The 26,497-nt window shown below is 39.0% G+C and overlaps 1 protein-coding gene across 5 annotated transcripts in view; it reads right to left on the bottom strand.

Annotated features, from left to right (window-relative positions):
- Positions 1 to 1,457: 1,457 nt before the first annotated feature.
- The window catches only part of FBXO38 (F-box protein 38), a 40,432-nt gene continuing 15,392 nt past the window's right edge, over positions 1,458 to 26,497 (bottom strand). For 2 of the 5 annotated variants that reach the window (XM_025166602.2, XM_025166603.2), the window contains 12 exons: positions 25,168 to 25,387; positions 22,270 to 22,389; positions 21,014 to 21,067; positions 20,694 to 20,873; positions 17,148 to 17,843; positions 10,710 to 10,810; positions 10,279 to 10,381; positions 9,344 to 9,510; positions 8,227 to 8,372; positions 4,239 to 4,342; positions 3,642 to 3,755; positions 1,458 to 2,319 (listed from right to left, as the gene is read on the bottom strand). In XM_025166602.2, coding sequence (XP_025022370.1) covers positions 2,141 to 2,319; positions 3,642 to 3,755; positions 4,239 to 4,342; positions 8,227 to 8,372; positions 9,344 to 9,510; positions 10,279 to 10,381; positions 10,710 to 10,810; positions 17,148 to 17,843; positions 20,694 to 20,873; positions 21,014 to 21,067; positions 22,270 to 22,389; positions 25,168 to 25,387 — 2,184 coding nt within the window. In that variant the 3' untranslated portion in view covers positions 1,458 to 2,140. Of the gene's footprint in view, positions 2,320 to 2,363; positions 3,286 to 3,641; positions 3,756 to 4,238; positions 4,343 to 8,226; positions 8,373 to 9,343; positions 9,511 to 10,278; positions 10,382 to 10,709; positions 10,811 to 17,147; positions 17,844 to 20,693; positions 20,874 to 21,013; positions 21,068 to 22,269; positions 22,390 to 25,167; positions 25,388 to 26,497 lie in introns of those variants that run through there. The other 3 variants (XM_088133622.1, XM_088133623.1, XM_015888055.3) reach the window with 3 other exon arrangements.

The raw sequence follows: 26,497 nt of genomic DNA, 5'->3' as shown, positions 1-26,497 counted from the left end.
TAAGTGAAAGACTTTATAAGTGACAATGATCTACTACTTTTCAGCAATAAATATGATTATTAAAACATCTTAGGTTGGCTGGGCTTCAGGACATTCTCTCTGTTCTATCACTAAAGCCAATGTACTAACACAAGGGATGAACCCTTGCTAATGGAGTCATAATAGAAGGTAAATATATCAAACCATGAAATTAGGTCCAAGAGGCCCTCAAAAGAAGTAAATATAGTTGATTTTATGGTTTGAAATTGTTATTTCAGCCTTTCAAAGTTACCATTGAAAAGTTAAACTTCAATGCTCTTTTAATTGCTCTTATAAAAAGCAAAATAGGAGGGGAGTCAGATGACATCATTATATGTATATGCACTTGTGCAGACACACATTCACTCACACTGAACACAACCCAACCACAGATAAATATACATACATACAAGTTTCTATTGTTTATACAATTTAAAAAATACAAATAAAATGAAGCCAAATTTCTCACAGGGCTTAATTCTGTACTAATGTAGCACGTAAATCCTTGATTATATGCTCTTCACTCTTGCCTTTCACACCCCTTCTCTCAGTGGCACTAATGAATGCAAAAAGTATAATTATTGCTTCAGACCAGCATGAAAAAGCAGAGAGATAAGCTCTCTAGGGACATACATAATAGAAAAACACGATTGGACACCAATCACTATACATTTCCACTTGCTGAGCAGGAAACCTGTTCATATCTAACTGCTATTAAGCAATGGATGTTTTATTTGAACCTTGATTACGTAACCTTTCAGTGTCAATATATAAGTCAATAGAACTGCAATCTTGTTTTTGAAATGCCTAATTATGCAACTATTTTAGCTATCACAAGGCCATCCAGAGAAGAGAGGAATATATTGTCATTTTTAGAGTTTATAACCTCCTGCCCCTTTTGTTCACAAAATAGCACATAAACAATGGAACTGAAATGCAATTCCTCTTTTTTGACTGTTCTTATAATAGAAAATAAAAAAATCTGACACCCATTAACATAATAGGAACAAATTCAACAAGATGTTAATCTACTTAGTATACAGTAAATTACTATGGAGTTCAGCTGAATTAAATATCCTGACGGGGCAATAGCTACTGGCAATATTATTTGGTTTAGCCCACTTCTATGATTCTAGTTATAAGCATACAAGTTATGACATAGTTATTCCCATTATTCTTTATGACTTTTCAGTCCCTATCAGAAGATGTTGAAAAAGCTATGCAGGAGTATGATTTCCAATGGACTCATGAAATGTGCTCTGGGTAAATCCAATCACTTACAAGCAAAATTAACATTGTACAATTCAGGCAAAAGTAACATGAGCAGCCACACCTAGAAAACTAGTGGACTTGTCTTTTTTTTTTTTTTTTTAACAGAATACACTTGCATCTTTACTGAAAGCAATATGCACTGAAGAAGAAAACTGCAGCAGAGGACATTTATTCTTAGTTTATTGCTTTTTATTAACCTTGAACCCTCAAGCCCACTAGTGTTTTCATTTGAACACTCAGACTAGTCTTAATTTGGGTTTTGGGATAGTTTTCTGCAAATCACTCGCATGGCTGCTCTTTCCACTTCTGCCATTTGTCACTGGTTTAGCTTTTCCAATTTCATTTCCCCTTGAAAAATGCACAAGACTCAAAGACTGTTCAGCAGATTTACTCAGAATGGACTCTTAGATGCTTAAGAGGAAAAAAAAAAAAAAAGGCACAGATTTAAAAGTCTCCTGTGGCTCCTGAACACAGCATATGTAGTGTTTTGCGTCTGGTAAACCAACAAAAATACTGCTATGAATTATATGAGCTAAGAAATTCAAACTTGCCTTGCCATAATTAATTGCCTTCATTAAAATGGAATTTGAATTATGTTTCATAATATAAACATATGAAAGAAAGTCAACTTCATGAGGATTTTTTTTTTATGTAGCGTCCTCAGCATTCACTGCAACTTCTCCTTATACATTTACTACACAGTATTCCAGTAGGTGTTGGGGTAATCGTGAAGCACGCAAATTCCAAGACTTCTCAGTGCACTACAGCAGTGGATGAAATCCATCTGTTTTCTGTGCTGGCAATGCCAGTCAAAACACAGGAAGGGTTGAGGGCTTACAGCTGGCTCCCTTCAGATGTAATCGTCTTCTACTGGCTCCCCATTAACATCACAGTAATGGATGAAGATAGCTACCACCCGCTGGAATACCCCTTTCTTCATCTGACGGAGTTCAGAGATCTCTTCACCTATTGTTTCCATGCAGATATCTGCTGACAGTTGTCCTTTTCTCCGGGGTGCATAAATAGTAGCTAATATTAGAATGCAAAGAAAAAGAGAATGGAAACAAAAATAACTGTCACTGGAATGTATGCCTTCCTTTTAAACAAATACATAATAAATGCTATCTCAGGCATAAACATTCATATTTAAGGATCTACCATACAAAAATGGCTATCCTACTGACAAACTAATAACATTATGGTTTGAAGCAGTTGATGCAAGTATGAAATATATAAATGTCCTTTCAAGGCTCAGCTTGATTAGACCTTCCCTGAAGACCTTTTTGTTGAGCTTCAATGCCATTTACCATATAAAATGTTTTCATACATAGCTCATACACAGAATTTGAAAAGATACAACTACAGTTTACAACTATTATTTTGGAAAGTATTCTAAATCCCCAACTCCTTTCTCAACCAACCTTGGGAGGAAAATTCACAACTGGCACACTGTTACCAAAAAAACTTAAGAATACTGTAGCTTTTGAATAAGCGAATGTGAAAGAAGGCAGTTTTTTGGACCTAATTGTTAAAAGAAAAAAAAATAGGATATTGTGTTGAACTCAAAAACAAAATCTAAGCTGTGTTCTTCATCCAAAACTAACAATCTTCATTGTCTGGACTTCACATTGCACCAGCTATAGACACTCCTATATAAAATGCCCAAATTTATCTAAGGCATGGATTGCTGCAGCCAGATTTGAATTCCCTAGGAAGGTCAACAGATAACCCAATAGCCAAGCAGGGAAAGGCACATAAATATATCAGCAGTCTGGAAATGCTATTCCAAAAAATTGCTTTAAATGGATGCTTTAAAGTTAGTGAACTTCAGTGAGGATGGCGTTCTAGAACATGGGTACAAGTCCTATCCAATTCCTTCACAAATGAGCTCACCTGATTGATAATGAAGAGCAAATGTCCTCTATCATTCCAAAGGTCAGGTTATGGAATAATGGATATAAGTTACAGGAAGGCAGTTCCTGTAGGCAGAGCACCCTAAGAGCAATTCACAACGGAGCCATTTACTAGAGAAGTGATGAGCTCCCCTTCACTGGATACATTCAAACGAAGCTTAGACAATGATATACTGTGGATGTGGATGCTTTAATCTGGATTTTTAAATACAAGGATTCAATAGCCTAAGTGACCACTTCAAACTCTGTGATGCCTAAAGAGTTGGGCTGTATAGAAGTATGTGAAACAAATATATCAACAGACCTATGAGGAACACATGGGTAAAGACATTCCCTGTAACACTGTAAATATATTACATTTTTGTTTAAGTTGAAGCTACATTGCTGCAAAATGCTTCAGGTTCCCTGGTAAACACAGGCACTCAAATGTTTACTTACTCTTTTCATCATCTTCAAAATCGTATCTTGCATAGCCATTAGGATCAGCTGTCCTCAGTGACCTCAACCAAGGAAAGTCTGTTATCATTGAATAGGGAGCCCCATCCACAACACCTACAACAGAACAGCCAGAAAATAGGTCTCTGCACTTCTTTTTTCAGGTGAAATAATCTCTTCTAGCCTACAACTGTCTTATGATGTAAAGAAGCATTCAGAAAATAAAATCCTCTGCAGATATTTGGTTATTTGCAAGATATACACATTACGATGAGGAGATACACTAATTGCACCTCCTTTTGCAATACCTATGCAACAAGAAGTCTTTTTTCTGTCATTAAAAACAACACACTGTTTTTCATTTACCTTTTTTATTAATAAAAATTGTGGGATTATCCATATGTCTATACTGAAATCTCTCTTCTTGCAGATATGCTCATGTTTTTGTCATGAAAAATATATTACTTTATTTTTTTTAAAAAAACCATAATTCTACACCCAGAATGAGCTATTTTTGTTTGTCTAAACAACAGGCTATAATTTGAGAATATTTTCTTAAGAAGTTTATATTGTTGCTTTCAAGGTCTCTGTAATACTTACCTTCTAGAGTATAAATATCTCTCCCCCAGGGATATTTTGTATATTTTTTTAGGTCATCTTCTGTTCGTGTGGCTTCAGGAAAGAATTCATATTTAATAAGCTCTCTAAAGGACCGAATGAAGAAAAAATATGAAAATAAACGACATATCTATAGAAAACAACCTGGGATGTTGAAATTATAGACTGGACTTTCCCAAACTGACACTCTCTAGATGTATCTAACTCCTATGATTCCCAGCCTTTGGCCATGTTTGTTGGCAATTATTGGTCTTCAACTCCCATATATTTTATTTACTTATTCAATTTAGTTCCTGCTTCATTACTCAAGTAAATATTCAAGGTAATTATTGAACATATAAGGGAATCAGCTTGTGGAATACTGTTACAGACAATAAAGTAATGAGGACAACTGTCCTAGAGTGTCCATGTGTAAAATATAAGCTGAAAGAATTAGGCAAAATGTTATTTAAAACCCTATTTTAAAATTGAGATTCAATTGTGATGTACTTTACATCTGAAGACAAGGATACATTATTAAAATAAAAACAAGATTCCCCCAAAGAAAGCTGTGAAATGACTTCAGCACCACTCTATACCCTGGACATGTTAAGCTGATATTGCCATAAATTCTGGACATTTCCCATAATCTGACTACTGGCTATGCTATCTGCTGCCTAAGGGAATTATAGCATGCCATTAAGAAAGAAAACACACATCATTATAAAGATTGAAGGAAGCCTGCTAATTATTAATACAGATATATCTATCTCTATATAAATATAGATAAAGATATACACATACACACACATACTATGTATGTATGTATGTATGTATGTATGTGCATGCTGGCTCTTCACCCAGGCCTTTGGCAAGGAAGAGTGAGACCCTTCGTTTCATCATGCTTGCCATCTTTTTATTTTTATCTTTTATCGATTTCATTGTAATTTATTTGATTTTGTGAGTTCCCAGAGTTATTGAGTCGGGCAGCATACAAGCTTAAATAATAGCAATAATAATAACAACAACAAAAACAACAACAACAACAACACTATCCTGGGTCCTTGGGACGGACTCGATAGGTGGATAAAAATGCCAAACCCAGTCTAAACATCAGGCTGACTGTGTGACCAACAATAATAAACAGTGAGATTGTAAGATTGGTTAACATCTGGCAAAACCTACCTGATAATGAAAGATCCAGCAAAAGGGGCAGCACCAGGCAACTACAGGCTAATAACCTGCTTACCAACAACTTTCAAATTGCTAACTGGTGTTGTAGCTGATGTAGTCCAACAACATCTAGTTGAAAACAAGCTCTTTCCACCTGAGGAGAAAGGAAACTGCCCAAACAGCAGAGGTACAAAAGATCAGCTCTTAATTGACAAGATGATCTTGGAAAACTGCAAGAGAAGGAAGACCAACTTGAATATAGCTTGGACTGATTACAAGAGGCATTTGACTCCCTGCCACATGGCTGGATAATCAAGTGCCTTGAAATAACAGGAGTCAATAGAAACATCAGAAGCTTTGTGCAAAGATCAATGGCACAATGGAAGACACAGTTGCTGGTCAATGGTGATAGACTGGGAGAGGTTAATATCAAGAGAGGAATCTTTCAAGGAGACTCACTATCACCACTACTGTTTGTCATTGCATTGATTCCTCTGTCAACAATACTGAACAGGTCAGGCTATGGCTATCAAACATCAATAACATCTGCCAGGTTATCCCACCTCCTTTACATGGATGATCTGAAGCTATATGGAAAAACACCATCTGAAATAGAATTGTTGCTCAACACTGAATATACAGCCAAGATACTGCAATGGAGTTTGGACTGGACAAATGTGCCACCCTGACCAGCAACAGGGGAAAAATAATGAAAACTGAAGGAATCAAGATGCCCTATGGAAATAACATCAAGAGTCTGGATGAAGAAGATCACTACAAATACCTAGGCATCCTTCAAGCTGACAACATCAAGCATATTGAATCAAGAAGATTAGTAGTCAATGCATCATGAGAGTGAAGAAGATCTTAAAGTCCAAACTCAGTGGAGGAAATACCATCAAAGCAATTAACACCTGGGCAATTCCAGTCATTAGATATACAGCTGGAATAATGGACTGGACTCAAGCAGAACAAGAAGCCCTGGATAGGAAGACCAGAAAAATAATGACAATGAATCATGCCCTTCATCCACGCATCAAAGTTAACAGACTCTACTTACCAAGGAACATTGGTGGGCATGGAATGTTGCAAGTACACCAGACAGTTGAAGAAGAAAAAAAGGGCATTCGAAGAATATCTGAAGGACAGTGAAAAAGATGCACTGAAGCTAGTACACCATGAAGGCTTACTGAATACCAAAGAAACCAAACTGGCCTATAAGACAGGCCAAATGAGGAATAGAAAAGAGACATGGCAAGGCAAAGTATTACATGGCCAGTACACAAAAAAACTAGCAGGCAAAGCAGATAACAACAAGACTTGGCAATGGCTAAGAGCAGGAAAGTTGAAGAAAGAAACAGAGGGACTAATTCTGGCTGCACAAGACCAAGCCTGAAGAACAAATGCATGTGAAGCCAGAATCAAGAAGAGTGCAATAGACAGCAAATGCTGCCTCTGCAAAGAAGATGAAGAAACAGTGGACCACCTAGTCAGCTGCTGCAAGAAGATTGCACAGACTGACTACAAAAAAAAGGCATGACAAAGTAGCAACAATGGTGCATTGGAATATCTGCAAGAGATACCATTTGCCTGCAAACAAGAACCGGTGGGACCACAAAACAGACAAAGTAATAGAAAATGAAGAAGCTAACATGCTCTGGGACTTTAGAATTCAAATAGACAAGTACCTGCCACATAACACCCCAGACTTTATAATTGTTGATAAGAAAGAAAAAAAAGTCTGGATAATGGACATTGCAATACTTGGAAACAGCAGAATAGAAGAGAAAGAGCTGGAGAAAATCACAAAATACAAAGACCTGCAACAGAAATAGAATGACTGTGACAAAAGAAAGCAAAGATAGAACCAATAGTAATAGGTGCCTTGGGCACAATCCCAAAACATCTGGAGCACTACTTGAAGACCATTGGCATTGACAAAATCACCACCAGCCAATTGCAAAAGGCAGCTTTACTTGGAACAGCTTATATCCTGTGACGATACCTTTCACACCATCAAACAATAACATCTGCCTATCCCAGGTCCTTGGGAAGGACTCCATAGGTGGATAAAAATGCCAAATTCAGTGTAAACAACTGGCTGACTGTGTGATCACCACCACCACCACCACCTACTGTACTACCACTACTACTTTTTGTAAAACTCCAAAGGAACCGAATCTTTCTAAAGCTCTGACTGGAGAGATTACCATTAATATTTCAGGCCTCTTCTCATATTTTTCAAGGTACCCTTTACATAGTACCTGAGCCAAATCAGAGCAGCCAGACAACTGCTTTATTTGAAAAGCTGGAAGTCTTCTGCCCCACTCAATTGAATCACAAGACCATTCTGAGCAGTGCACACACAGATACAAACATACAGATAGTCTTCACTTAACAACCATTTCTTTAGCGACCGTTCAAAGTTACAACAGTGCTGAACAAAGGGATTTACAACCAGTCCTTGCACTTAACAACCATCACAGCACCCCCATGGTCACGTGATTGTGATCCAGGTGCTTGGCAACCACCTCACACTTATAACGGGTGCAGTGTCCCAGGGTCACATGATCACCATTTGTGACCTTCCCAGCTGGCTTCCAGCAAGCAAAATCACGTTATTTTGCTTAATGACTGCATGATTCGCTTAATGGCTATGGTGATTTGCTTAATGACCGCTGTAAAAGAGGTCATAAAATCAGGTGCAATTCGCTTAACCACCACTTCACTTAATAACAAATTTTCCGGTCCCTCTTGTGGTTGTTAAATGAGGACTACCTGTATTCAGCAAGAAAGAGTATGTGTTTAGCTGACTTACTGATTAATGTTTGCTATCGTGTCCATCCAGCTGCGAATGCGCACCTTATTGCGAACATTTGGAGGGTTACTAAATTCATGAATAACACAGATATGATATGGGTAAGGACCACTAAATATTTTTTGTTCAAGAGTCAGCGTGTCAACCTGTAGAAAAGGGCACAACATGCTTGTAACAACAGAAAACAGCAAAATACATTTCTGCAGTGTCTTATCAGCCCTAGTTTGCTATCAATGCATTATACTTCTCTCTTTAGTGAAAGAAATGAGAAGCAAAATGATAGGAACACAATAGACAATTTAAGACTCTCTAAGTCTTCACACGTTAAAAAAACAAGGAAAAAAGCCAGTTTTTAAAAATCTTTCATTCTTTTTCTTCCATTCTTTCATAGAATATTTGGTAAATTAAAAGCATACCACATTCATTGTATTCAGATACTGTAGTATATTTTAGTTAGTTGATTTTTGCATATCTTTCAGTACTGATTCTCATTTTGTATCAGTGATGTAACTAGTGAAATTTTTAGAATCTGTAGTAAACATTTATAGGGTAGTTTTTCTATTTTGTGAGTTGCCATGTCAACATGGCATTCACTGAAAGCCAGGAAAACTGTCATTAGCTAGAGCACATAGAAAATGTAGAACATTCAACGTGTGTAGTACTTTACTAGCTGAGCTACTATCCTGTCAACAATGACAGTGAATAATTTCCAAAGACACAAAAATGATAAAGAAATTAATCTCATTGTAATGCCATCCTAGAAAAATCCGGAGTAAACTGTATGTGTTAGGATGAGAAGTATTATTAATTTAGGGCCTCTATGTGCAAACAACACTATGCTTTCCACTCCATTTAATATTAGTTGAACAGCTACTGAAAATTTTCCTGAGGGAACAGAATGCTTATAGACGTTTATGCTCAGTTTTATTCCAAGAATGCCAAGCATGTAACATATTCTAAAGAAGAGTGCAACAAACATCAAGATGAATAAAAACTCAATTAAAATATGCCTTTAAGATAAATTTATACTAGTAGTTTTCATGCTAAAAAGAAAAAAAAAGGCAGAGCATAGGAAAATACACAAACTCTCTTGTTTAAATAAAAGCTTGCTGGATACCTGCTGCATTGGACGAAGGTAAATAATCCGGTTTCTCTCAGGAGGCATCCGGAGTATCTGATCTAGGACCTGATCCATATTTAATTTCTTGCACTGAGCATAGTCAAACCGATTGACAATGGGTGCATTCTCTACTTTTAAGTGCTTAAGAACCCGGCACCTGGTGGCTAAAAAGGAAAACCAACCAAGTATAAAAACGTGATGCATGCAAGTTTAGTCATTGAATATTATAGCAGTGGAGGAACAATGCAAAAACTGACCTCAGATTGCGAATTTCATCTTTTATGAAACATGTTAGCATGGACTGTTGACTTAGTTTGCATGACCTTGGTTTGAAAGGGCAAAATTGGGAGTCATCAAGTTGGAAGAGTCATTTAAGCCAAGGCAAGTGTAAGAATGTTTTGAATCTTAATATGTCATGAGCCTGTTTTGTTTATTTATCTAGGGATAGAGGTAACAGGTGACACTAACTGCCTTTATTCCATCATGGTGGAACCAATTATCCAGAGAAGCAGTAGATGCCCCTTCATGGGATGTTTATATATGTGTGTGTGTGCATGCGTGCGTGTGTATGGTTTTATAGTTTTTATCTATAATGCTGCCTAGAATCACTTGTATAGTGAGATGGGCAGTATATATAAATTTGAAAAATAAAGAAATAAATGTGTTCAAGCAGGTGGATGAATTTGGACTTTTGCACTAAGGAGACTGAATGTAATGACCTAAATGATCCCTTCCTACTCTATGATTCTATATTTTATTACTGAACTGTTGATTTCCTCCAAGACATTATGTTTATAGGAGTGAGAAACCATATTCATTTATTTTATTTATTTAAAAGACTTGTATAGTTAGCTTGTTAAGATGAAGAATCCATTAGTTCTGCTAAATTTTCAAGAACATTTCTCAAGCTTCAACGAACAAAATGTACATACCGTGAATGAACATCATTTTAGGGCAGTCTTTCAGCACCAGGTCTGTTATGCCGCAGTTAGTCAAGGTGATTCCAACAAGGTTTTTTGATTTTAGTGTCAAAACCTAGAGAATTTATTTTTAGAATTAAAGACTACTACAAGGATCATGCCAAATCATTAATCAGTCAAACACCTAATGTTGTGTGAGAAAATATGGGGAGCACTGAAAACGGGAATCTGTATCTGAAATTCTCTTCTCTTAGAACATCTTTCTCCTTCTCTCCTGGTATCTGCAACATTCTTAACAGTGTGTAAAACACTGGCTACCTCTGGCTGATACTGAAGTATAAATTATATGCAAACAATTTAGCAAGAAAATATATTTAGAAAAGACAAGTTTCAATCATCTTGAAAGTGACTGATTGTCCATAAATCTGGCCCAAGGTACTCACCTGGATGTGGTCATCCTCAATCACAGGATCACTGGTGCTTGTGGACTTGTCAGCTGTCCGTTTTCTCTTCACTGAATGTCGAGATTTTGGTTTGGCTGCTTCTGAGAAGACAAAATAAAATAAATAAATAAATGATCAGATATAATTGCGATAGTTTTAAAAATACTCACAGTAACAACATATCCTGAAGATTTTCTTAGAAACTGCTAGACAGAATTAAGATTCTAAAATTGACTTCAGAATGGCGAACAGTGGCCAGTCAATGTGACAAAAACATAAGAACTGATTTTTTTGGAATGTTTTTTCAACATTTCAGTCTAGGTCACAACCCCAGGTTATCCTAATAGTACTTGGAGGAGAGACTAACCAGACCTGACCCTGCTTAAATTTTTCAAGATCAGCAAGGTCTGATAGGTGATGCCACCAACTGTGACTCCACCTTAAGAGGAACTAAGTAGTATTAAATTTCTAGTTTTGTATAATCTAAGTACAGCAAGGATGAGGAATATATGACTCTTTAGATGTTACTGAACTACAATTCCAGCATCACTAAACATTGGACATAATTATTTTAAAATAGGTCTATCACTGAAAATATTTGAAAAACACAAAGGCTGTTAAAAGATGACAAAAATAATAGGCTGAAGTTTTACCAAAATCCATTCAGTCTATTGAAGAAAACAGGAAAAGTTCTACATAGTATTTTCCATACATATTATGACTTGCACAAATGGGATTAGATGTGCACTGAACAGTTAAATAAAATGATATGATTCCAGGCGTAAGGTAGGTAATGCAGACTTCTCATAACGGAATATTTAAATCTGTTCATGGATTAGAGAATATGAAACTGCCATATCAGACCACAGATAACAGAAGGAATACAGCATCACTAATAATTAACAAATATTTACTTCACAATAGAGTGATAATTAGCAGCCAAAGGTGTTGGAAATAGCACTTCCCAAGAGATTTTAGTAACTTTTTTTATGCATATGGCATAAATGTTATTTTACTGTCTGTATTTTGCAATGAAGCAAAGATGTGAGGATGACAATCAGTGTAGAAGAAGTATTTGAGTACTGTACCACATAAAAACAATGATGGAGCCATTCAGAATTCCTACTCTCATTAAAATTAAGAAATACTCTTACTCTGGATAATGAGTAAGCACATAAGAGAGATGAAACATGCAAGAATTACATTTAGGCATTTATTTCCTTGAGCATATATTTTAAATTGAAGAACTTGGCTACAGAACATGGTTAACAATATTTCTCATGTGCCAATACTATTTCTTCGTTCATCTTATTGGAAGGTGTTTAACATTGTTAAAATTCTCAGGCAACTTACAGTACAAATTCTGTGGGAGTCATATTAAAGTAGTCAGAGAATAACATTGAAAGAACTATACTGAGTGAAAAACAAAACGCATACAACTACAATGTACAGGTAGTCCTTAGTTAATTACCACAATCAGGACTGGAATTTTGGTTGCTAAAGCAATGCAGTCATAAAGTGAGATGTCACATGACTGCACTGCTTAGCAACTGCATTCCTGTTTCTCCCCATTATGGTCGTTAATAGAGAATCACGGGTCGTTAAACAAGTACCTATCCCAATCCAAGCCATTCCGAGCTTGGTCCTTCCCAGCCCCGAGCCAACTTCCCCCACCTGCCTATCTCCCCTCCCAATCTATGCCTTTTGGGCCACCCTGCACCCTGCCTTGCAGGGCGGTGAGCCTCAGCAAGCAGCAGCATTTGCTTGCGTGCCAGCATTCATTCACTCCCCGCAAGCGGCAGCATTCACTTGTACCCCACAATCAATTCACTCCCCAGCTGCCTAATTTCCCAGTTCCCCACTCCAACCTTTCTCCTTCTGGGCCCAACCACTGCAGCTGAAGCAGAAGCGCCTGACTCCCTTTGCCATCTTCTTTTTCAGACTCAGGTTCTCTGGTGAACATGTGACTCCCTGAGCCTGCCAATTCAGTAGCATTGTTTTTGTTCACCAGAGAAGCTGGGTTTATGCTTTAGGACTGACTGAGGTTTTGAATCTAAGTCTTCTTCTTTGGTTTTATCCCATTTGGGAAGAAATGTTTTAAAAAGGCAATGCTACTAAATTGGAAGAGTCGTGGTGGCACAGCAGCTTAATGACGCTGAAAGTTGCCGGCCAGAAATCGTCGACACTTCAGCAGTTCGAGCTCCGTGCAGCAGAGTGAGCTCCTGCTTCCTCCCCAGCTCCTGCCAACCCAGCAGCTCGAAAACTCCCATGAGTAGATAAATGGGTACTCTCACCCTGGTGGGAGGAAAAATGCTGGCGGTACTTGCACAGGAGACGGGAGCAGCTGCCGGTAACGCGGAAGCCACGTGTACCCGAAAAAGGCACGAAGCAACAGAAACCTCGCCTCCTGCGCTCGCCAGCTAGGCTCCGCTCTAGGAAGGAGGCACTGGCAAACCACTTCCGAAACACCTTGCCTTGAAAACTGCAGGGACTTGTCCAGCCAGTCGCCGCAGAATCGGTCACGATTGAGTGCAGATAAAAAAAAAAAACTAAATTGGAAGGCTCAAGGAGCCACACATTTGCCGGAAAAGCTGGTTCTGAAAAGAAGATGGGAAAGGGAGCCAGGTGCTTCTGCTTCAGCCACAGGTGGCTGGGCACAAAAAGAGAAAGGTTGGTGTGGGGAACTGGGAGAGAAAGCAACTGGGGAGTGAATGAATGGTGGGGCACAAGTGAATGCTGCCACTTGGGGGGAATAAATGAATGCTCATGTGTGAGCAAATGCTGCCACTTGCTGAGGCTTGCCACCCTGCAAGGCATGGTGCAGGGTAGCCAAAAGTGCATAGATGGAGGGGAGATAGGCGGGTGGGAGGAGTTGCAGTGCCCCTGCAGTTGTAAGTGCAGGCAGACTGCCAAGTTCCCAGATTTTGATCACGTGAATGCAGAGATGCTGCAATGGCCATAACTTTGGGCACGAGTCATAAGTCCATTTTTCAGCACTGTTGTAATTTTGAACAGACACTGAATGTATGGTTGTTAACCGAGGACTACCTGTAATACCATTATAGGACTTCTATATGAGATAAACTCAAAATGTCAGGAAAAGCTAGCCATAGAAATACAGAATACAATGGAATACTTTTTTAAAACTTGAAAAAATGCTTCTGGATGAAGATTACAAATGTATTTATTGCACCACAGAGAATGTTGCCTAGCAGAACTGCAAGATTCTATTAGTGCTGAGGAAGTAGACAGAGTCTATGCCTCCAGGGAAGGGTTGTGTGGTTGGATCCATGCACTGGTAAATGCATCCTTGAGAGACAGGGTGGTTCTGCTGGCTCTTAACAAATCAGTGGCCTGTCCTCTCCTCAAGAAGCCATCACTGTATCCAACAAAGCTGGATAATTTTCACCTTGTTTCCAACCTAATCTTTGTAAGGAAAGTTGCCAAAGTGGTGGTTAGCCTGGAGCTTCAAGGGATGAAATGGATTATCTGGGTGAACTCTTTCACTCTGGGTTAAGGCCAAGACAGAGTAACAAGACATTGATGGAACTTGTTGATGACCTATAGCAAGTTTCTGGACATTCTCAGGGGGTTGGGAGTCAGAGGCACAATGTTGCAGTGGTTCTCCTTGTTCTGAGATCAGTTCCCCTTGGTGTGGGGAGTGGCATAGCTTTATAGGATGCCTCAGGGCTCTATCCTTTCCTCACTCTTGCTTAACATCTACATGAACCTGCTAGATGAGATCATTTGTTGGCACAGGGTAAATGTACTCAATTGTACATTTCCAGCCTAGGCCAACAAAATGACACTGTTAATTTTCTATCCCAATGTCTGGAGACGGTGGAGTCTTAGATGGGGAAGAACAAATTTCATCTTAACCCTAGCAAGGTCGAGGGGCTGTGGATGTGGAGCCCCTCTGATCCCAGAACTTTAAATTTTCCAATGTTGGTTCTGGAGGGATTTGTACTAATTGTTTCTGCCCATTCCACATGCTCTAACAGAATAGGTAATACTTACTCCCACCATATGAAACAGTAGTGAATATTTAATGAGAATAACTAACTTCTCACATTCCCCCCCCCCAAACTATTGTACTTCTGAAAAAAAATCTAAGAATACCTCTGAAAGTATAACTATGACAAGATATATTTTGAGATTATAACTACAATTAAGCAGATATGCAGTAGGGTCAATATTTCACTAGTAAACTAAAAGAATTGGTAACACAATCCTTCAGTTTAATTGAATGAGCAAAGTGCATTACAAAAAAACCCTAATCCTTATTGACATGTGTATTATTGCTCAAGTATTATATCCTTGTATTAGCATATAGTTTGGTAGAAAGTGCTCCCAATGCCAAAGACGATTCTTCCCATTTTTTTGCTGACAACTAACATATGATCATTTATATACTTTGACATTTATATCCATTGACAATGAGGATACTGAAGTGGTAGATAGCTTCTCCCTTTTAGGATCAACCATCAACAGTAAAGGGACAAGCAGTCAAGAAATACACTGCAAATGAGCATTTGTTAGCACTTGCCAAGAAGGCCTTGGAAAAAGATATTCAAATGCTGTGATGTGTCTGTCTACAAATACCAGAATAGTGCAGGCAATAGTATTCCCTGTGACACTATGGAAGTGGAAGTTAGACTTCAAAGAAGTAGGATAGAAAGAGTATTGACACTTTTGAAACTTGATAGTGGAGAAAACTTTTGAAGCATACGAGGACAGACAAAACAAAAAAGTGGATCATTAAACAAATCAACAACCCAGAGTTCTCACTTGAAGCACAAATGACCAAATTTAAACTATCATACTTTGGGCACATTACGTGAAGTCTTGGCTCTCTGGAGAAGGCTCTAGTGCTGGGAAAAGTGGAAGGAAAGAGAAGAGGATGACCAGCAGCACCATTGGAAGACCTGAAGGACTAGGTTATGGATGAATCATCATGAGGAAATTATCTCTTTGGTTGCTGAGAGTTGACACTGATCTGATGGCACATAACCAATTTTTAAAAATCCCTTATCTGTGGAATTGTGATTTATGCTGCATCTTTGAAATGGAACACAAGAAGAGTGTCTTCTTGTGCTTTAGCTTGTTTCCCTTCAACTTGGAGTTGGTGAGGATAGTAGAAATGTGCTGGTTATCTCTACCTCCATGTATTTCATACAGCTGAAGTCTCAACTCCTTGGCAGTCACAAAAATAGGCCAACATTCTTTCTGAATAGGTCCCTCTTATGCAGAACTGGGGGAAACCACAAAGAATTATCTTGGTCTTTGAAGGCATGAAAATGCCAGTCATCCAGGACGTTCAGATACAAGCTTTCCTAATTTGGTGAGTGCCACAAATTAAGAACTAAATGCCTGATAGGTACAAAAATAAGTTTCTGCATCATCTCCCTCCAGAGGGAGAATGCAAAAGCTTGTTTATGGTCTCTATTTACATATAGGGAATGCAGAACAAAATCAAATTATATCCTATTAATGTTTAAGCTGGGAAATGGGTGGTCACTGATACAGCCTTGGAAGAAAAAACTATCTTCATCTCATCCATCAGAACTTGGTTGACTTGCCATGATTTTGACCTCAGCCTGCATATACAGGTAGTCCTCATTTAATGACCATTCATTTAACAATGGTTCAAAGTTACAACGGCCTTGGAAAAAGTGCTTTATGACCTGTACTTGCCCTTACAACTGTCACAAACCATTGCACCACCCCCCGCAGTCATGTGATCACGATTTGCAACCTTTTTTCTGACGATCATAAAGCAAATCACTACAGTTAAGCAAATCATGTGGTCGTTAAATGAATTCTGGCAAAAAACATCCATTGGGGTAGCTGTATTCACTTAACAACCACATGATTTGCTTAACAACTGTGGTGATTTGCTTTACAGCCATCGTAAAAAAGGTTGCAAATGGGATCCAGTCACTTGGTGACTCGCTTAATGACCAACCCACTTAACAACCAATTTTCCAGTCCCTATTGTGATTGTTAAGTGAGGACTACCTGTAAACTCTCTGCATTTACCTGAAATACTGGGTTGAGTAACCATTTAATTTTTTAATTTGACCCAAGTCAATTGAACTCAACCTTTCAGCAATCCTGCTTTTACATTTTTAAAACAGTTTTCAATCAGATTTTCAGAGTTTATATTTCAAAGAAATATATCCCAAGAAGAGTCTTCTCAAAGATAAAGAGCCTAACTATCTCACCCCAAAATAGCTACCATTCTTCTATTTCTATTCATATGCAGATCTGTTAATACAAGAATTGGGATAATAATTTTAAGAAGGCATTTCTGCTGTGATAATAATTTATCCCTTTTGTATTCTATACTCCTCTGGAGCCAGGGTGACAAAGCAAGACAAGTCATACAAGACAAAGACTAATGTAATGTACATTTACATAATGTAAATGTAATCTTACCTGGCTGAGACACCAAAGGCACATGGGAAAGTCTACTTCTGGCTCTTGTTAAAGGTCTACGGGGATAATCTTCATTGTATTCCATTTCTAACCTTGCTTGTTGGGAACTACTGCTCTCATTAGCAGTCCCACAGACTCCCTCATTAGTCCTCTCATTGCTGGCTTCCCCTGAGGAATCACAGTTTGGTAATGTTCTCAGAGAAAATTCTGCTCCTCCCACAGATGGCCCATTTGTACCACAGGCTCCACTGGTAGATGGACATTCACCATCAGAACCTCCATTAGTTCTCTTTTGCTGGCTCTGCGGCACGTAACAGGAACACCTGGAGCATAAAGAATTATCCTCATCATCCCTTTCACTGGAATCTTCATTCCTACAGAGACACTTCCCAGAATCCTCTGCAGCTGTGGAAAGAGACTCATTAGAGCTATCTGCTTTCCTGACATCTTCAAGGCTTTGAGAAGCAGCAGTGGACGAGTTTCCTGGAGGTCCAGTGTCCCCACCACAGCTTGGGTTACAATCTTTGTGTTTATTTCTTTCTGTTGTCACATCACTGGCTGCTTTCATATCTGCTTTAATCTGCTCACTGGTGACTTGGCAGCCCTTTTCACAGCTGCTCTCCTCAGAAAGAAAAAGCTTCACCCGGCTGGCACTGCATCTTTTCCGCAGTGGAGCTTTGCCTTTACCACTCACTGCTGCAATATTGGGGAAAGCAGAAGAGCAATATAAAGTAACACAAAGCCTGTAGCACACACAATTACAGCACACAGTACACATAGGAGTACCTCTTAGGATCTCTAGTGAAAAGCTCAGGATAAAAAGGTAGTCCTCGAATTATGTCCATTTGTTCAGCAACCATACAAAGTTACAATGTTGCTGAATGAATGGTAATTTCAACTAGTCCTTGAGGTTCCAGCTATTGCAGCACCCCTGTGGTCACATGATCAAAATTTGGGCACTTGGCAACCGGCCTGTGTTTACAACCATCACAGTGTCCCAAGATCATGTTCTCCCCTCTCTTGTGCAAATTTCCTCTGCTTCCAGGAGCTGGGTGAGGGCACAGCCCTGGGATGTGCATGGCAAGCACTGCAGGACGGCGGAGCCTTGTCTTCCAAAGGGAGTTTGTTGGGCCCAGCCAGGGAGGAGGCAGTGGGTTGGAGCCAGTGGAGGATGCAGGGCAGCGGTGCAGGCGGAAGAGCCTCCTCTTCTGCTGCTGGCATGAGGAACGATAGTCTGTAGACTCTGGAGTGTGCAGCAGGACAGGCCGGCGAGGTGCAGCACGCTCTGTTGCCAGGTGAGGCAGGCGAAGTGGTGGCAGTTCCATGGATGAAGGTGGCAGCTGCATGGGAGGTGCTGTTTGGGGTGGCAGCGGAACTGGAGAAAATGGAGGGACGAGGGCTTCCCAGAGGCACAGTGCACTCTGCAGCTCACGTTGGAAGCAGTCCTGGAGAACCGGCTAGGGGTGGAGGTGAACCCAGTGCAGACAGAGCCTACCTGCAGGCCCTCAGTTAGCTCAGCCCAGCCTTCCTCCTGCAAAACCTCGCCAAGGGCCAGCAGCTTCCAATGCAAGCTGCAGAGCACATGCTGGGCCTCCAGGAAACTCTTATCCCTCTTCTTCCTCCAGTTCCACCACCACCCCAAAAAGTGCCTCCTGTGCAGCCACCACCTTCACCCAAGGAGCCGCTGCTGCCTCTCCTAACTTGCCCCAAAACAGCAACTGAAGATAGGGCTCCTTCGCCCACATTGCCACTCTGCCCCTTCTGCCATTTTCTTCCTCCTGCTGCCTTCTGCCCAGCCGGGCCTGGCAAGCTCCCTTTGGCAGATAAAGCTCTGCTGCCCTGCCACATGTGTCCCAGGGCCACACCCTTGTCTCGAGCCTGGATCCTGGGCCAGCAGTGGGAGGAACAAGATGGTGAAGGTCAGCTGGGGGTGGCAGGGGTAGGTGACAGAGTGCAGGGAGGCCAAAAGGGCAGAGATGCGTAGTAGATAGGCAGGTAGGGGGAGTTGAAGCCGAGGCAGTTCATGCAGGGCAGGAGATGTATGAGGTCCTTGCTTAACTACCACAACCTGGACTGCCAGAACTACCATCGCTAAGCGACACAGTTATGTTAAGTTTTGCTTATCGACCACTTCATTTAGCAACACAAATTCTGGTCCCATTAAGGGTCTTAACCTGAGGGCTACGTGTATGTCTAAATAAATATTACTGCGCACAGCCAAACAGCTGAGATGTCTCAGTAATCAGTTTAGATATTTTTTTTCTTATAAAGAACATGAATTTAAATTAGAGGTTCTTAATTTTTTTTGTGCCATGGACCCCTTGGAGAATTTGGTGAAACCTACAGACCCTTCTCAGAAAAATATATTTAAATGTATAAAATAAAATACATGCAGATTGTATTACAAAGGAAACCAATTATGCTCAAATACAGTTATCAAAACATTTTTTAAAAAATTGAAATAATTTTAGATTGTGAGATTTACTGAAATTAACAAACGGTTTTTGGAATCTAAAGGCCATAAATTCTCTGTTGGAAAGACTAGATTTCAATTAGAGGTTAGAGAAAGTAAAGCTGTAATTTTTTCCCCCATCCAAGTTCACAGACCCCTGGAAATCCATCCACAGATCCTAAGGGGTCCACAGACCCCAGATTAAGAACTCTTGATTTTAAAAGAATTTTAATTTTCTCTTAATTTTCAAACTTCCTGAAATTAGTAGAGTATTAATAGAATCTCTATCCCCTCACCCCCGATATACCCACCTAAAGTTAAATGTTAAGGCATTTGTAAAATTACTAAATATTAATTGTGAGGGTTTGAAATCCCCAGAAACACCTAAAATTACCAATTCCATCATCCTTTTCTATTGCTATTATAGTTTACACAACAAAAATACAAAGTGCACTGTATGTGTTATTTCACAAAAAAAGTGAAGCAAACAAAGATACTTGATATTAAAATAATTGGAATTCTGCAAGGAATCATTTATGTCACATTATCATTCTGAAACAAATTTGAACATATCTAGCATTTTACAAATCTCAACAAAGCTACTGGCTTAGTTCAGATGATTGCAAGTGAGCCTGTATAAACCTCAGAAACACACACGTCCTTCATCTCCTTAAAACATAAGCACGTCTTGCAGCTCCAGGAAAAGACACAGCTTTTTTAAGGAGTTGCAGACAAGTATGATCTGTATGTCCCTGCTCACTGTATCTCACCTTTTCGTCTTCGAATCTGGATTGTTGCACAATCCTAGTAAACTAAATGTGATCTGATAACAGAATTACAACTGCCATTGTTTCAAAGAAGTTTCAATCTGACACTGTTTCCATGATCCTGCCGCTGCAGTGGAAGCCTCCCAGCAGCAGCTGCATGATCCAAGAAAAGGTGTGGCAGTTTTAACACATTTCCAACTGATTCTATGTTCACATTTGCAGTGTTCCAAAGCTCCTCTTCTCAACAAAATTTGAAGCACTGTACAGACCTACTTTATAACACAGACGCCATTTTTACTAGATACCCAAGAAAATGAAAACTCTCACCTAAGGGCTCCTGGATTTCCACTGGATCTCTGACTCTTTCCTCTCCATCTGAGTAACTTTGTGCAATGCTGTTTGTGATACAAGATCTTGAGCTTGCCATGTTTTCATCTTCATCTTCACTGTCTGAATCATGGACAGTAATAGGTGCTAGGTTTACATTAGGCTGAAGACCACTAGGCCCTGAAAATGACAAGAAAGTCAACAATACATTATTCATCTTCCTTAGGTCATGACTCACCTTGACTGAGCTTGTAATTCCACCGGATATTAAACATGTGTCCAAACTAGCTGGGATTTGTATTATGGTTTAGAATACCTACCCAGAGGAGTTTCTGCAGTCCATATCTCTCTGTTTTTCTCTTCTTCAAGCTCCCCTCAAACAACACAGAGAGGAATAAAAAACAAAACAAAACACAGTGTGTACTCTGTTTTGCACCAATTTGGAATGCTTCACAACCCTCCTTTAGACATTCAACTGAGCATATTGAGAGCTCAAAGAAAAGCAGACTCGCCACTGCTTCCAACCATTCAGATGGGAGGTCTGAAGGGAGCTATGTGCACATTCACATGAATGCAAATGCAACTGATGGTGTGATCGGGGTCCTTGCTTTCTTCAGGCCCTGACTGATATTCAGAGCTGCACATACAAGGGTAGTAATCCTTCAGACCTCCCACATGGAGGACAAAGAAAGGTGGCACTGCATACATGACTCCAGACTCTATCTAGTCTGAGTCTTTCACATGTTTAGGCAAATTAGATTTTGTGTTTTGATGATATGTTCTCCAAACCTTCTACTAGCTCCTTCTTGTCCAATCAATTTGCACCACACAATATAATGCAAATTGACTAATCCATTTGTATATTTGTAAAATGTTGAAAATGTAATGTTTTGCATAAGTATAGCAAAAGAAAAAGAAGAAAAAACCAGAAAAATTAAAGCTACAAGATGTTGCAGTGACCACTAGAGATGACTAAAAGACTCTTCAATGGTCAGAAGTAATCTTCTCTTGGCCAGGGAACTACACTTGTAAGGTCCCTCTGCACAACACAAACTCTCAAGGAAAGAGGTGCATAATCATCTCTCAGTTGAACAGCAAACTAGCAAGTAAAAAGTGTTTTGGCAGTCAGAACAGGGCAAGTGTGGTATTCCAGGTAACACAATGCAAGCTTGAAATCCAAAGTTCAGATCTTGCTGGAGCTATTAATTCATTATGTGTTTTAGCAATCAGTCTCAACCTCCACATGTGCAATACAGGACAATCTATCTATGTGGTCTTTGGGAGTTGAAAATGACTTGATGGCACATAATCAATCAATCAATCAATCAATCAATCAATCAATGGCCTATTTACAAAAGTAATCTAAATGTTACTGAGGTTCTGTACAGAAAATTGATTTAATATTTGAAATCAATAATATCAATATTAAGTGTTTAATTTCAAGCTATACCATTTTAAATTGTACAATTCATTCTAATAAAAACACTATCTTGGTGAACTTTAAGAAGCAATAAACGTATTTGCATGCAGCCAGTGAAACAAGTTAATAAGAAAAGGATGCTGACAAGAAAATTACCTGCTTGTTCTTCATCAATTTCCATGGGAAGAAGTGCTTGATTAGTTGCAATTGCTTCACTGTGGCTCTCTACCAAAGCCACTCCGTCTTCCTGTGCCATCTCCTCCATATCATTCAGTGCTGCGAAAAGAGATAATGATCCAGATAAAGACAAGAACATCTCTGTCCATGAGAAAGTAGATGCTATTCGCATATAACTGTACTATGATTCTAGGAAACCTTCCAAGGGGAACAGCATCACTCTTGGTCCAGAAAAACTTTAAAAGATAATTTATGATTCACTTTTAAATTTTAAATTTTGATGTAGGCTTTCCATGTTGTGCAAGAGAATCTGAGGGAGAAAATGTGGCTTTCAAACTAAAAGATAAGAATGCTTACAATGAACTCTTCTCCCCCCAGTAATTCTAAAAGTCTTACAGTAGTCTAAATGCAATATTAAATTATCTTACACCTACTAAGCAAAAATAAAATGTTTGTATTAAGTTTTATTTCAGTGGTTTTATTTTATCTGTGAAAAATAAGAAAAATCATTGATACAACATAAAAGGGATAGTTTTACAACATTTTGTGTGATGAAGCAAATTAATATGTTCTTCAATATTTAAGAGACGTAATAGGGAATGTTAATAGCCATTAGTGTGTATGATTATGAGCCATCAAGTCAATATCGAGCCTCAGTAATCCCATTGCTGTTGCAACCGAGTCCATCCATCTTGCCTCTGGTTGTCCTCTTCTTCTGTTTCCTTACACTATCCCCAATATTACAGACTTCTCAAGAAATCTAGGTCATATCCTAGATATGATAATTTGAGCCTGATCATTTGTACCTTGAATGAGGACTCTGGGCTGATTTTGTCTATAATCTACTTGTTTTCTTGGCTATCTGTGATATTCTTGGAATCTTCTCCAACATCAAAGTTTAAAACCATCATCACTCTTTCTATTCTCCTTCTTCAAAGTCCAACTTTTGATTCTGGAGAGTGTCACACAGAAAACCATTGCCTGCACTAGTTTGATCTCTTTAAGTATAGACCCATCATGAAAACTGAGTATCTTTTTGCAGGCCTTCACTGCTACCCTACGAAGGGCTAGTCTGTGGTGTATTTCTTAACTGCTTGTTCCTTTACTGTTGGAGTCAATCCTAAAAGGCAGAAGCTAACTACTGTTTCAGTATCTTTATTCTTAATTCTGAAACTGGTTGCTGTGCCTCATGTCATTAGTCTGATCTTTATATTTAACCTTAATTCCATTTTTTTTCAATATGCTCCTTCACTTTCGTTACCAGAGCTTCCAGATCATTTGCATTTTCAAGTATCAAAATAATGTCATTAGCAAACCACAGGTTGTTGTGGTATGTTTCTTCCTCCAATTTGAAAACCACACTCATTAAAATCTAGCCTTGATTCAGCATATAGGTTATTTATTTAAGAGAGTATATGGCCTTGTCTTACTCTTTTCGTTGATTCAGAGCCAGTCTGTCTTGCCATTTTCTGTTTGGACTGTGGATTTCTATCCTGTGTATAGGTTTCTCATGAGGACAATGAGATGTCCTGGAATTTCAGTTTTCCTAAGGACATGCCAACATGCTTGACATGACTGACACAATCAAAGACCTTTCTATTATCAATGAAACACATAATGACTGCTTTTTAGTATTCTTTGGCTTATCCAGCATGCATCAGCAATAATGCCTCATGTTCCTTGGCACTTTCTAAAACTATCTTGAACGTCTGACATCTCCCTTTCCATGATCATAAGCATTGTTTTGCTAGCATGTGAAAGTAAAGGTATTGCACAATAGTTTGCACACCCTGTTGGTCTCCTTTATTTGGTATTGGTATGCAGACTGACCTCTTTCAATTTGTAGGCCACTGTGTCATTCTCCAGTTTTATGGCATAGCTTAGTTAGAACCTTTACTAGTGCTTCTTCTGGTGCTTATCATATTTCTGTAGATATTCCACCAATTCCTGTAGCCTTCCAACTTGGTAATAACTGGAGTGCTGATCTAACCATCTTCTAATGCTAGAGGTTCTTGTAAGTAAGGAATATCTTCGAAGGTATCTTGGATGTTGACAATTCTACTGTACAGAATTGCAGTATACTCCTATTTTCTTTGAATTGGTTACTATGTGTTCATTGGCATCCTTCAGCATACCAACAATTCAAAACTGGAACCTCCTTCTGAGTTTGGAGATGTTTTCTCCTTATTTTTCTCTTTGTTTCTATCTTAAATCACTGAATAGATGTCATAATATGGAAAGGAGAGCCAGTGTAGTGCAGTGGTTAAGGCACCAGGCTCGAAAGCAGGAAACTGTGAGCATGAAGCCAGCAGGGTGATCTTGGGCCAGTCACTTTCTCTCAGCCCTAGGAAAGGCAATGGCAAACCACTTCCAAAAATCTTGCCAAGAAAACTGTAGGGATGGCAATCACCAGGAATTAACACTGACTGAAAGTGTGCAGGCACACACACACAAAGAACAAATACTGAAAGACTGCAAAGCCAACGCTTCAGCAGTAGTTCAGAATAGCAGATGACAACAGATGCCAACTAATTGTAAGGTGTCTAAATGGTGGCTCATTATAGCTCAGGCAAGCACACTTGTATCACAAAGGAGAAAGAAACTGTATATAGGACTCTTTAGGATTTAGATACACAACACACATAAGAAAAAACACATATATAGTACAGGTTTAGTATAGCATAAAGAATAGGTTTAGTGATAAGAATTAAGTTAAGAGTGAAGAAAAAGTTTGTTAATGCTCTTCTTCCCTGGAAGGGGAGGACAATACTATTCTCCTTGTTGGTGGTCTGTACCATTTCCCAAAAGAGCCTCCTCATATATATACACACAATCACATTATTAGTCAGTTATTAAAAATTATTCAGTAAAACTTACCATCTGCTGCATTCTGCTGTTCTTCAATCTGTTCCTCCTGTCGCAACTCATTCTCCTCATTTTGATCATTTGGTTGCTGGTGGTTGTTATGGTGTATATTGGCATTATTGTTCTGGTGATTATTATTGTTGTCATTTTCATTGTTGGAGTTCTGGTTGCTCACCAAAGCAGAGGAAACTCCAATTCCTGTACCTGCACTCAGACCTACACGAGCACAACCCTGAAATACATTAAAGGATTACTAAAGGCAACTCACAAGAGTTTCCAGAACAGTATTAATCAAAGATCACAAGATTACAGGAAATTGTGATATCTGAACACCAAATTAGTGTTTCCTATCCTTCATGGATATTTCAGTGCTCTTCTCCAGAGAAGACCGAACACTTCCCAAATATCATGGCAGTAAGCACTTCTTGATAACAGGCTGTATAAACACTGATGGCTTTAATCCTATAAATACTGCTATTTTATCTATTGGTTTAATATGAGGATAAATAATATTTTTCGGTATTAGGAAAAGGGCCATTAACTACCATGTTAGGATAAGGAAATATATCTTTTACAGAATATTTTATACACAGAGACCAAAAATGGTAGGAACCTTTATGAACAAATGGCTCTGAGGCTAGTTGATAGGAAAGGCCATAATTACTAGGAACTGAGCCCCATTAATATAGCAGCATTTCTTTCTGAATTAACATGCACCAGACTGCAAAACCAAGGAATGCCACTTGAAAACAGGCCCAGCCCCAACCTTCCCCTGCATCTTTCCATTATTTCCCTTGCATTCTATTTTCTCTTCCTCTCTATTCTTTGGGCTGTCATCTCTATTCCCATTTTCCCTACTGCCATTCAGTTATGGTAGCAGATAGTTGTTATGCTGGCTATCACTCATCTCTCTACAGCCACATTTATTCTTGGCCCTTTGATTTCTTAATTTCTTAAGTAGGGCAACATCTGCTTCATTTTCTATCTATGTATTGGTTGCTAGGCAAACAAAAACATCTGAGATAAGGCTGCAAATTGGAATAGCAGAGATAATATGGAAGCAGAGATTTTTCCTTTGACTCTTTAAACAGGAGACAGCAATGCTGTGCCTCCAGTTCTGAGGAATGAAAGGGCATGAAAAGGAGTTCATTAGTTCTTCTCTACTTTGATCTCACCCATTTCAATCTGTTATGCAAAGGAGGACAGACACAATGCCAAAAATATGAGAGATTATTACACAAGGTATACAGGTGGTTCATTCTGTGCTTCCAGTATTGTTCACTCTTGATAAAATGCCATCTCAAGAAAATATAAGTTCCCTTAGTATAACCTCCAACTTCTT

The sequence above is a fragment of the Python bivittatus genome, unplaced genomic scaffold, assembly GCF_059951505.1.
Source record: "Python bivittatus isolate LINGU-HERP-01145 unplaced genomic scaffold, Pbiv_v1 ctg000080_np1212, whole genome shotgun sequence".
NCBI lineage: Eukaryota > Metazoa > Chordata > Lepidosauria > Squamata > Pythonidae > Python > Python bivittatus.
Note: the sequence above shows the minus strand (reverse complement) of the source record. Positions and strands in the feature narration are given on the sequence as shown.